Source organism: Anthonomus grandis, chromosome 4, assembly GCF_022605725.1.
Source record: "Anthonomus grandis grandis chromosome 4, icAntGran1.3, whole genome shotgun sequence".
NCBI lineage: Eukaryota > Metazoa > Arthropoda > Insecta > Coleoptera > Curculionidae > Anthonomus > Anthonomus grandis.
The window spans coordinates 20,837,904-20,850,596 of record NC_065549.1 but is presented as its reverse complement, the minus strand read 5'-3'; the positions used below and the strand labels follow the sequence as shown (position 1 = coordinate 20,850,596).

Genomic DNA, 12,693 nt, shown 5'->3' with positions numbered 1-12,693 from the left:
TTCGACTAATATTTGGCATTCGTAGGAGAAACCGCATTTCCCATAAACTTCACGAACTTGGATGGCTTAATATGCATAATCGAAGAATTGCTCATTCTTTAACATTTTTTTATAAAATTCTAATATATCGTAGTCCGCCCTATCTCTATCAAAAAATAACTTTTAGAAATGATGTACACCATTTAAATTTAAGAAGAAATACTATTCTCATTCCGAGACATAAAACACAGTTATTTAAACGATCATTTTCTTACAATTTTGCTTATCAAATAAATTCTTTAAATTTGGATCCGGACCAATTATTAATTTCTTGTAATACTTTTCGTAGGAGGGTGATTGTAAATCTAATGAATCAGCAGGGTATATAATTTAAAATATATAATTTAAGTTCTTTTTTTTAACTTTTTAACTTGAATGGTTGTTTTCTTGAGTAATTTATTACAATTTTTGGTATTGGGATTATTTTATTTATCTATTTATTGTCTGCAATAATTTTTCTATTTTTTGTTATTTAACAAAAAATTTAATCGGTTTTTTGGGTATTTGCAGTGTGTATTGTTTTGCTTGATGTTAAACTGTCAAATTTGGAATTTAGAACTCTTATATGTAGGTTTATTAGGTATATGATTAAAGAAAAAGCTGTATTTAATCAGTTATTAGTTAAGCGTTAATGAGCGTTACTGAAATTACCATTTTTTTTTAATGAAGTGTGGGGCCACAATGTTAAAGACCAGAATCTGCCATGGCAGAATTCTGAATTTGTAGGCCTTTTATTTGCGTAAATTTATTGCTAGATTTTGTAAACTTGTATTTTTTTTGTTTCTTCTATGCAAATAAAAAATATTTATTATTATTATTATTATTATTATTATTATTATTATATTTTGATTATAGACATAAATTTTTTTATATATTTTAATCTTATTCATTGCAACTTTAAAGTTAGGACAAACTTTTGTGAGATTGAATAGTTTTTCTTCATTTAAAGAACTGAATAGAAATAATTTTATTTAGAATACGTATTACTGGAGATACTTAACGTATTTACTGGCTAATTAAATTTCAATCTAAATTTTCACAAAAACATCCTGTACTATAAGAAGTTTCATATACCGTTCATATTAAATTTGAATTTTAACTATTTTTAATAGGAATTATCAATACTTAAATTTAATGATTATTTAACTCTTGAAAGTAATTTTTTGAATCCTCTTAATTTTAGAACTATGAAAATTCTAACTTACGTATTTGAAGTAATTCCTAATAATAATCCGTCATTTAATCAAAATTAAAAAAACATTAATAGTACTTTTTAGAAAATTTGCTGAATAAAAACGGTTATAATGAAAATTGGCTAATAAAAAATAAAAATTAATAAGTAAGTCGTAAATTTAAGAATCTAATATTAGAAATGTAATAGAGAGACAGAGAGTTAATATGTATCCGATTCAAACTTAAGTATTAAGGGCTTGCAACTACCAATTTTTTAACTATTTTTCTAAGCAACATTCTTTAAATCTGTTTATTATTTTATGTAAGATGCTTACGTTAATTATTACCATAAAATATAAATAATCTTTTAATTAAAAAATTTAAAACTTACAAGAAGATTTTTGCTTTGAAATTATTTTAGGATTACCTAATCTGTTAATTTTAGGAGATATTTGGGCTATATCAGAAAGTGCAATGTTTCGATTCAAGGTGCATCGAGAAGAACGCAACATTTGGCAAATATTCTGTAACAATAATGAATTCGAATTAGCGAAAAAATATTCTAGAGGGAACGAAGCCTGTTATAACCAAGTATTTAAATTACAATTTTCAAAGACCTCTTAATATCAATCTAATATGTTATTTTAGGTTTTAATAAAAGAAGCGAATATGCTTTTTGAGCAAAAACAATATGCTTTAAGTGCTCAACGATATGCAGAAACTCAGTCTTCTTTTGAAGAAATATGTTTGAAATTCATTGAAGTCAACCAGCCAGATGCTTTGAGGATATTTTTGAAGGACAAACTAAGTAATATATCTTTATAAACTGTGAAAATAATATATTATCTCAATACTATTGTAAGGTACCTTAACGCCGCAAGACAAAACTCAAATAACCATGTTAGTAATTTGGGTAGTAGAACTGTATCTAACCAAACTGGAAGATATTAGGCATCAGGGCCTGGAAAAATCAGCTTCCTATAATGATGTTCAAAAGGAGTTTGAGACTTTTATGACATTACCAATGGTAATACATTTTCAAATAAACATAAATATAATAAAAAATAACATTTTTCAATTTAACAAAAAACATATTTCAGGTTACAGAATGTATTAGAAATAATAAGTCTACTATTTATGAACTAATGCAGAGCCATGGAGATAAAAACAATTTGATTAAATTAACCATAGTCAATAAAGATTTTGAAAGGGTAAGTGTTCAACGCCCTGTATTTTAAACATCTTAACATACAGGGTGTATTATAGCTTATGGCACGTTAGACCTTATAGAAGAATAACAACGCTGTTTGATTTGAAATTTGGCTACGTCAAATAAAGCTAAAAAATCTCTAAAAAGTGTTTCCCCTTCTACACCAAAATGGTAACGTCTTCAATATTTTAAACAGAACACCACATTTTTGGAATTTTTGTACAGTTTCTCATATTTTGTATGCATTTTTATTAGTTTTAAAGATCTTCTTCTGGTCTGAATCAAGGAAGCCTAAGAGATCATAATAACTAATGGTGCTTAATGTATTTCATGAAAATATCCGAGTATCCTGATTTGATTTCTTAGTGCAGGTCTTGGTATTCTTTTACAGGGTATTTTATGTTACTCATACCACGGGAATAACTTTGTAAAAACGAGTCATATGATATGAAAAAAAAAACCTCTTTAAAAGTTTGATGGGGAAACATCGGAAACCTTAAATTTGACCTTGCGGTTAATTTTGATTCTCTTGAAAGTCGGTGAATTTTTTTTTATGGAAAGGCCTATTTTTCATGAGGGATTCAGAAAGAGAGAAAAATTGTAAGTTAAAAATAGTACTTAAATTTTTTGTTTATGGCCTTGACAAGAAGCTTAAAAAACGCTAAATAGTTGTATAAATACTCTGTTAAGTTTTTTTTAGTGAAACAAAGGTTTATTGAATATAGGTACCTTTGTAGGAATGATCGACATTAACTGTGACAATGAATGACCTTGTGGGAGGGGTCAGTTTTTATTGGTCATTTCGAACCCATTACGCAAATAACTGTAAAAACGAGTAACATCAAACGTTTGACGGTATAAAATAGTAAGAGATAATTAATATAATAAACCTCTATTTATCTCAAAATTCAGCAGAAAAATATCTCTAAAGCTAGCCTAATAAAGATAGGTATAGAAAAGTATACATAAAAAATATCAGAAATTGTGTGAAAATTTAAAAATTTTAGTGTTTAAAACTACACATAGATTCAAAAGTTTTGCATCACCCTAAATTTCCGAAAGTTCTTTTTTATCAGTGGGTCAGTCCACAGTTCTTCAGACATTCTTCAAGTTGAAGGTGCCAAATTCTACTGGCTTGCTTCAGTCCATACAGGGATTTATGCAGTCTACAAGTTTTATTTGATTTTATAAAACCTTCAGGTTTAAGCATGTGGATCTCCTCTGTAAGATTACTCTGCTAAAAAGCTGTAACTGCGTCAAGCCGATCAATATCAAGATCATATTCAGCAGCTATTGCAAGTAAATATCTTATGGAGGTATACCTGACTACTGGAGAATATGTTTCGTTGTAGTCTATTCCCTTTTTCTGACTGCAGCCCTTTTTCACCATCCTTGTTTTGTGTTTCACTACCTTTCCGCTGGCATCCTTCTTTACCTTGAACACCCACTCGCATCTCGAAGTCTTCTTGTCTGCTGAGTCTTCAAACAGCTTCCAAGTTTCATTCTCTAATAAGGCAGATTATTCTTCGTCCATAGCTTCACGCCATTGGTAACAGTCTAGTCTACTTAAAGCCTCATCTACAGTATCTGGATCTGCGAATTCTGTTATAGTGGGGCTATAGGCTCCTTGGTGGCCCTTTCTCACGCTGACTTCTTCTTATTTCTTGTTCAGGAACCTCCACCTCCTCTTCTGGAACATAATCTTCACTCACTATGCTTTCTTCTCCATCTGAAGCACTTGAGTATATTGTACTTGATTTCGGCTCAGAATCTAGGTTAAATTTTGAAAATTAGTACCCACATATTCGCCACCATTATTTGGACAAAGAATTTTAATAGTCTTACCACTCTGATTTTCAACAAATTTCTTAAAAGTCTTAAAACAATCAAAAACCTCACTTTTACATTTTAAGAAATATACAAATACCTTATCCTTATGTGTATAATCATCTAAAAATGTAAGCATATACCTTGACCCTGCAATACTAGTTTTTTGAATCGGCCACATAAGTTAGAATATAGTTGTTCAGTTCTTGCGATTACAGACCTTAATAAAACTATTGGCAAACGCGGCGCGCGCAGGTATTTCGACATCGTTTCGTTTATCGTTTTCAGTAGTGTGAGAAAACTAGCCTACGAGTCTGCACTTCGGTCAGAAATATATTTTATTTACGTATTTCATAACCTAATTTTATGTTTTCTCGCATGTACTATTTTTGACCCTTGAAATTTTAAAAGTTGTTAAATTAAAGTTTAAGTATTTACTTGGTGTTATTAACGTTATAGTGGCCGAACTGAGACCCGCTGTCTTTAAATAAGTGGCATTTACCCGTATACATACTAACTTTATCATTAAAATCTATACCTGATGCCAAACCATTTTTAATCTTACTTAGACTCATAAAATTTAGATGTCCTAGTCTACGATGCCATAATAATCTAGAATTTTCTATCGATACATGACATGACAAATTATTGCTATTTGCAGTGCAAATTACTACATCTAACTTAAACAAATCTTTTTCAAGCTTTGCTGTAGCAATAACATGCTTTTGGGAATCATAAATTTGACAGAACATGTCTTTTTAACAATTTGACTTGCCGAAAGCAGGTTCACCTTTAGATCTGGAATATACACTGTGTTTCTTATTGTGGCATTACAAGCTGTTTCAAGCCCTTGTAATGTAAAACAACATTACCCACCTTTTCAGCAGCCATTACATGATCATTTGCTGTGCTGTAGTACTTACAAGATTGTTAGCCATATGGATTGTTGCTGCTGAGTTACAGAAACCAGTCACCTTTATTCTGATTACTCCGAGGTGCCCAGTAGAGTGCTGAAAACAAAGCCACTTTATTATGTTGCTTACGTTTTTCCTGACTGTCACAACTCTTGGCAAAATATTCATATCAATGACACTTAAACACCTAACATTCTTGTTTTTATTGGCCACACTGCCAGAACTAGCTTTAACATTTTTTCTTAAACCCATTCTATAGCTAAAGCTACCTGTCCTGAGCTTGATTTTATATCCTGCAAAAATGTAGTCTTAATGGAGTCACCGGTCAGCTGAGCTTTCGAGCCACACCTGAGCTTTCGATACCTATTATCAAGGGTTTATACTAATCTGGAATGCCTGCAAGGATTGTACCAATCCATTCTTTACTGGAAGGCTTTCGTGTTCATTTATTTAGAATACGGGAAAACCCCATTAACTGTAAATTTTACAAAGCAATAATATTTACATAAACAACTGTCATAATCTAAACCTACTTAAAAATTTAATACTAAAGTAAAAAACATCTATACTACATATACTAGAAACAACCTTAATAATTTATATGCAAGAATGTAAATACAAAATTTTATGCACAATTATGAAGTGTAAGTGACCTCTTTAGATGCATTAAGGAACTTATGTTAAACACTTCAATATTCGAATTGTTTAACAAATTCATATACCTATCCATAGGATTATTAATTGCATAGGATGTTCTGTGGAATGGAATGTTAAAGGTTACATTATGGCGCAACCCGTGATGAGGAACATTAAATCGTATGCGATCCAACAGATCAGGGCAATCAATAAGCCTATTAACGATCTTATATATAAAACTAGCACCAGAAATATTACGGCGTTGCGACAGTGTCGGAATAGATAATTGACTTTCAATATAAGAATAGTCATGGTTCTCAATAACAGTTAAAGTTCTATGAGCACAATATCTCAGGAATTTATGTTGAACTCTTTCTAAAGCATCGATATGAATCTGGTGGTATGGAGACCAAACTACAGAGCAGTACTCCAATATAGTTCTTACTAGGGAGCAATAAACCCTTCTTGTTGAAGGGACTGAGAAATATGAACAGTTTCTCATAACAAACCCTAGCAATTTTGATGCTTTTACAGAAATTGAATTAATATGATCAATAAATGTGAGTTTCTCATCAAAAATAACTCCCAAATCCCTAATAGATGCAACATAATTCAGTGGCTCATTATTAATGAAGTAATTGGATTGAAACCGGTTGATCCTGCGAGTGAAACTAATAGCACAACATTTCTTAACATTTAAATGAAGATTGTTTTGTTCACACCAATTATTTAAGCGATCCATATCTGCTTGTAGTAATTCTTGATCCACAATACTACCAACCACCCTCCAAAATTTTAAGTCGTCTGCAAACATCAAACACTGACTATACAGGAAACAGTTAGTTATATCATTAATAAATAAATTAAATAATAAGGGTGATGTATGCCCTCCCTGAGGGAGAGCTGATGTTACGCTGATAGGATCAGAAAGATATCCACCTACCCTGACCCTTTGAATATGGCCAGTTAAAGAATTTTTAATCCAACTTACAAAATCAACATGAAACCCTACGGAGATCAGTTTTGACAGAAGAATTTGATGATCAATACGATCAAACGCCTTACTATAATCGGTGTATATAGAATCAATTTATTTATGATCCTCTAATTTACTCATAAGATTAGATTGGTAACAGATCAAGTTAGTGGCAGTAGACTTATTCTTGCAAAACCCATGCTGTGAATCTGATATTAAGCCTTTGCATAACCAAGAAAGTTGATTAGCTATAAGGCTATCAAAAAGTTTAGGTATTGAAGATTGAATGCAAATACTTCTATAATTATCTATGACATCCTGACGGCCAGCTTTAAACAATGGCACAATAAAACTTTCCTTCCAGGCAATTGGAAATGTGGATGTTTGTAAGGAAGCATTAAATAACAAAGATAAAGGAATGGCAAGAGTACATACACATTTCCTCAAGAGAAAATTCGGAATCCCATCTGGGCCTGCAGTAATCTTGTTAGGGAGTGAGCTAATACCTTCAAATATATCATATGTTAAGATCTTAGTAATGTTTAAATTTAAACCATTAGCGGGACCATTTTGCAGCTGATTATTATCAATACCAGGAGAATAAACAGTTTGGAAAAATTCTTTAAACATGTTTGCAATATCCGAACCACTGGACGCTTGCTTGTCACCATAAAAGAGGGTATTAGGAAGGGTATTAGGAAGGGTCATTCTGTAAGCCGGAATCTATACCTTCAATATATTGTCGGAAGCACAAATCAGACATACGTTTGCATTCAGACCTAAGGCGAGAAAATTTTATATAGTTTTCGTCTGTATTATCTCTCATATATAATGAATGAGCACTTCTTTTGTTCCTAGTTAACTTTCTAAGTTCAGGGGAGAACCACTTAGGAAATGAGGAAGTTCTATATTTCTTTAAAGGAATAAAATATGCAATCCCCATAGAGAGATATTCATAAAAAACGCTGATTGATAAGTTAAGATCACTATGAGATAAACACTCGTTCCAATTAATTGAGGATAGAAAGATATTAAGCTCATTGTAGTTACCGTTTCGGAAATCATAAAAAAATTCTTCATAAGCTAGATTTGAAAAAATTGAGTTATTTGCTGTTGAAATATCCAAATGACACTCATATCCAATATGATGAAAATTAGCTTCAAAAAGAGGGTCAGAAGCTTCAAGAACATTTAAATCCCTAACATTAGAAAAAACCAGATCTAAAAATACATCTCTATCATTAGGAATCAAGTTACATTGATAAAATTTTAAATAACCAAATCTTTGTGCAACATCTAAAGCTGGGTCACCTCTTGAGCACTGAACCAGGAGACCATGCTCGTCATTGCCCCATGCAGCCCTTGGTAGGTTGTAATCTCCAAACAGATATACATTTAGGTTGGCATATTGAGTAGTAACACACTCCATGGTTTGACAATGCCAGATATAAGTATCCCGAGGTTATTGTGGAGGTATATAAACACCACCAATAATGAACTTAGTCCCACACTGGCATAGAATCATGGCTGTGATTGTATACTATCACTGACAAATATCAGAATACCACCTCCACTCAACTTACTGCTAGTTCGATAGCTTCTGTCACATCTGAAGACACTGAAACCCTTGCACGTCAGTTCAGCATCTACAATACCGTCATTCAAATTGCTCTCCACCAATATAATTATATCATAAGAACAGGACATAATACTACTGAGTAATGGTTGAATCTTTGTACGAAGACCTCCAACATTTTGGTAAAACACAGTTAATGGGGTTGAAGCAAGTTTTTTTGTTTGGACCCTACAACCACTGGAATACCTCTACGATACTGAATAATCAGGTTTTCCTCACGAGCAGATTTTCTATCTAATAAAGACTTCTTAGATTCCTTATATGCATCCTGTTCCATCTTAGTCTGGTCATTAGACAGTTTGTATGGCATCCCACGAAGCTTACCCTTACATTTAAGGGCCGTCTTAACAGTAGTAGCAGTGCATATCAGTTTAACCGGTCTAGTGCGATTAGAAAGTTTACCTACCCTAAGTACACGACTTATGGTTGCAACTTCTTGCTGCAGACCTAGCTTCTGGAATACCTCTTGAACCAGATTTTTGTCGTGTAATATACGATCGTTCAAATTAGTCGATGTAGATTCTGGAACATTGTAAATCATAAGATTATTTGCTCTTTCCAAACGCTGTTGGATCTCATAACAAACTGAACTAATAGGTTGCTAACATCACTCATATATACTATAACAAAAATAGATTTTATTGGTTAATTTAAACTTAGCAAAAAGTGGCATTAAATGTGGACACAAAAAGATGCTGTTAATACTTTCACGTTGTCACGTTGTCTCTTGATTGTACTCGTGTGTTGTCTCGTGTTGTACTAATGACTTTATTTACATACTCTCAACAGACCTGCTTTCATCTAACCTTGTGGTAAGTCAAAGTCCTACAGGTCGGGTCACGCCGTTATCCTCAAAACCCCTGTTGAGACTCTTCCAAGCCTCTTGTGCTGTTTTCTGTGCCATTCACACAGCCCCATAACTCTTCATGCTCTAAATAAGATTGAACACCGAATTTCCAAGTGTCGAAATTTTTCGGGCTCGCAGCTTTTCAATTAGAGAAATCAAACCTGTCTCATTTATCAATCAACTTGTGAAAAATTCGTGAGAATAAACTGATTCTCGAAAAAACTTATTTTACCGTCCCTGGGCCTTAACCATAATCTATTGGCAGGGAAAAGAGAAAGGGCTAGGCAACAGAAACACCAAAGAACTATGTTGATACGAGTTTATTAAACTTTTTATTATTAGTTACAAAAGACGTAAAAGTAAACATAACCAAAGTCGAACTTAAAGCTAGGTTAGAAACACCCATAGACGCATAACCGACAGAGGCGTAAGGTCGAACTTATCTATCAGTTACTTCACTGAATAATTGTGGAATAATGTTTTAAATACTTTCAACATGCCCTGGGCAGCTCTTGGTGGTTCCCTCCTTATCGGTATCCGATGACTATCCTGACCAATCAAATTCTTGCTTCGCCAGAAAAAAACACCGAGTTCCAAAATCTGCAGCTAGAGCCATGTGCTCCTGTGCCTATTTGAGTGGACTACTGGTAATGCCATAGTTGGGTTTCTTCGAATGGTTAACCGGTATATTCACGGTTCTGTTGATGATTAGTTACATGCCTTCTACCGCTTCTCGGTCTATCATGAAGATTATTTTGTAGATAACGAGTCCAAGACACATGAGTTTGTCAAATCCCAATTCTATTAGCCACGAACCTTTGAGAATGGCCTTCTTCAAGTATAGTTATTATTCGTGCATGGTGAGTCTTACTTATGACTTGTCAAGGCATCTTTTCAAGTAAACTTGTCTTGATCTTAATAATTGAACCAAAAATGGAACTTACAAAAAAAATTTTAACATTTTTGTTAAATATGCAACGAATACGAAAAAAATTCTTCGTATAAAAACAAGGGGGTGCAAAACTTTTGAATCTATGTCTATTTAAAATAACGAAGACATTGTCAGTTTAGCGTAAAAGAAGCAGCATATTAAAAAAAGAAACAGATTTTCTAGCCCAGTCACCAAATTTCAAACCGAACAGCTTTGTCATTTTCCTAAAACCACTTATATAACAGAATATTTGTATTTCTGCATAAAAATGTTATGTTTGTGTATTCATAAATACCATTGAAACATTGATTTTAAACTATTTTAAATTTTAAGCTCATTCGTCACCATATATTTAAAAACAATTTCCGAGAAGCCCTCGAAGTTCTTAAAAGTCAAAATAACCTAGAATTGTATTACCAATGTGCACCGGTTTTGATGCAAGAGGTGCCAAAACATATGGTGAAAACCTTAATAGAACAGGGTAAAAAATTAGTTCCTTTAAGGTTGTTGCCTGCCTTAGTGTCTTGCGATGGCGAGCTGCACTCACTGGAAGTCATTAAGTGAGTATTTTTTGTATTAAAATGTAAGTTGTAAAACTTAAATATTATTAGTTTAGTACTATTCTTTATTAAAGTCAAAGTAATATGATGTTATGAAGTTATGTTAACATTTAATCTTTTTCAGATACTTAGAGTTTTGCATCACCAAATTAAAAAACACAGACAGAGCTATTCACAACTTTTTACTATCTCTTTATGCCAAATATGATCCTGAAAAACTTATGGACTATTTGAGTTCTCAAGAGCAAGAGCTTGGATCTGTAAGTATTAAAAATGTGAATTCTGATAAATAAAACTCTAAAAATGTTGCTAAAAAGGTTTTTTTAATAAGTTATGAATAAAATTTAAGAAATTAAAAAAAAATATACCTATACAATTGTTGACAAAATGTTTTTATTTTGTTACTGCGAGAGTTTTATAGTGCTCATTTACCCTGGATTAAAATTAAAGTTGTTTTACTAGTTTTAAACTGATTTTTATGGGATGTCACCAACGCAGTTTAACTAATAAACATCCTAATGCATAATCCCTAAGTGTACTGGACTCTTCGGTGCAAAAATTTAAAAAAATGGTTTTGTCACTTCATCAAAATACTTAATAACGTATATAAAATAAAATAACGTATAGATACCATTATAGAAGGTGTATTTCCGAACATGTAGAAGAAAACACTTGTTATACCACTACCAAAAAGTAGTTCTATTGAAAATATCATGCAACTGCGTCCTAGAAGTATTTTACCTATGCATTCTAAGATTTAAGAAAGGGTTTTTTTTTATATACAATGGACCTATACAATCAATTAAGTGAATATCTTTCCTTAAAAAAAGTAATCCCTTTGATTCAGTCTGGATTTAAAAACGGTCATAGATGCAGTACGGCTCCCTTGAGTATTACAGATGATATTTTAGATCAGTGGAATAAGGGAAAGCTTACTTTACTAGTTCTTTTGGATTTTAGCAAGGCATTTGACACCGTAAGCCATACAGTTTTATTAGGTATTTTACGTTATATTGGTCTAACAAATAATGCTATACAACTATTATCTGAATATCTTGAAGATAGAAGTCAGGCAGTTTCCTACAATTTAAATTTATCTGTTACGAGCAGTGTTTCGCAGGGGTACATACTTGGACCACTCTTATTTAACTTGTATGTATCTAAGCTCCTAGAAGCCTTTCTATCTTGTAAGCATCATTTATACGCTTACGATACTTAAATATATTTGTCTTTCTTTCCAAGCGAAAGTAATCAGGCCGTGGCAGCACTTAATGTTGACTTAAATGAATTCTCTAACGAAGCAAAAAATCAAAACCTCATAATTAATCCATCTTTAGCTATGCTTTTTTGGTAAATCTAACGATAAAATGATTTAATAAATCAATTAAATTAGGAAATAACAGAAATTAAAACAGTTCCGAAGAATTTAGGCCTTTATATGGATCATGAACTTCGCTTTATTGATCATGTTAATCAGTCCCTACAAAAAGCATATTTTAATTTAAAATTACTTTATCAACAACGGCAAATTTTCGATAGAAAACTTAAAATTCTGTTATGTGACTCCTTAATATTATCACATTTAAACTACTGTCATATTGTTTACGGATCCTGTATAACTCTCCTACAGTATGATATTATGCTGTGCACACGCTAGAGTTGTTCGGCAATACTTAGAAGAGGTCGAGATACCCACCCTAAATTGGCCTGCACGTAGCCCGGACCTTAATCCGATAAAACATGTCTGGGACCATCTAGGATGGCAAATTCAGCAACATCCAGCACCAATAAGAACACTAGATGATCTTCAAAATGTTCTTTTTGACTTCTGGGCGAACGTGCCGTGAGAATTCCTCCAGAACCTGTTTAGAAGCCTTCGAAGACGAATGGAAGCTGTAATCAGAGCCAGGGGCGGTAACACACGCTATTAGAAATTCATTGGCT

At 32.5% G+C, this 12,693-nt stretch overlaps 1 protein-coding gene across 2 annotated transcripts in view; it reads left to right on the top strand.

Moving 5' to 3' along the window:
- The window catches only part of LOC126735705 (vacuolar protein sorting-associated protein 18 homolog), a 41,367-nt gene that overhangs the window by 17,035 nt on the left and 11,639 nt on the right, over positions 1–12,693 (top strand). For both annotated transcript variants that reach the window (XM_050439777.1, XM_050439776.1), the window contains 6 exons: positions 1,658–1,803; positions 1,861–2,020; positions 2,076–2,239; positions 2,313–2,423; positions 10,523–10,749; positions 10,874–11,009. In XM_050439777.1, coding sequence (XP_050295734.1) covers positions 1,658–1,803; positions 1,861–2,020; positions 2,076–2,239; positions 2,313–2,423; positions 10,523–10,749; positions 10,874–11,009 — 944 coding nt within the window. The remainder of the gene's footprint in view (positions 1–1,657; positions 1,804–1,860; positions 2,021–2,075; positions 2,240–2,312; positions 2,424–10,522; positions 10,750–10,873; positions 11,010–12,693) is intronic.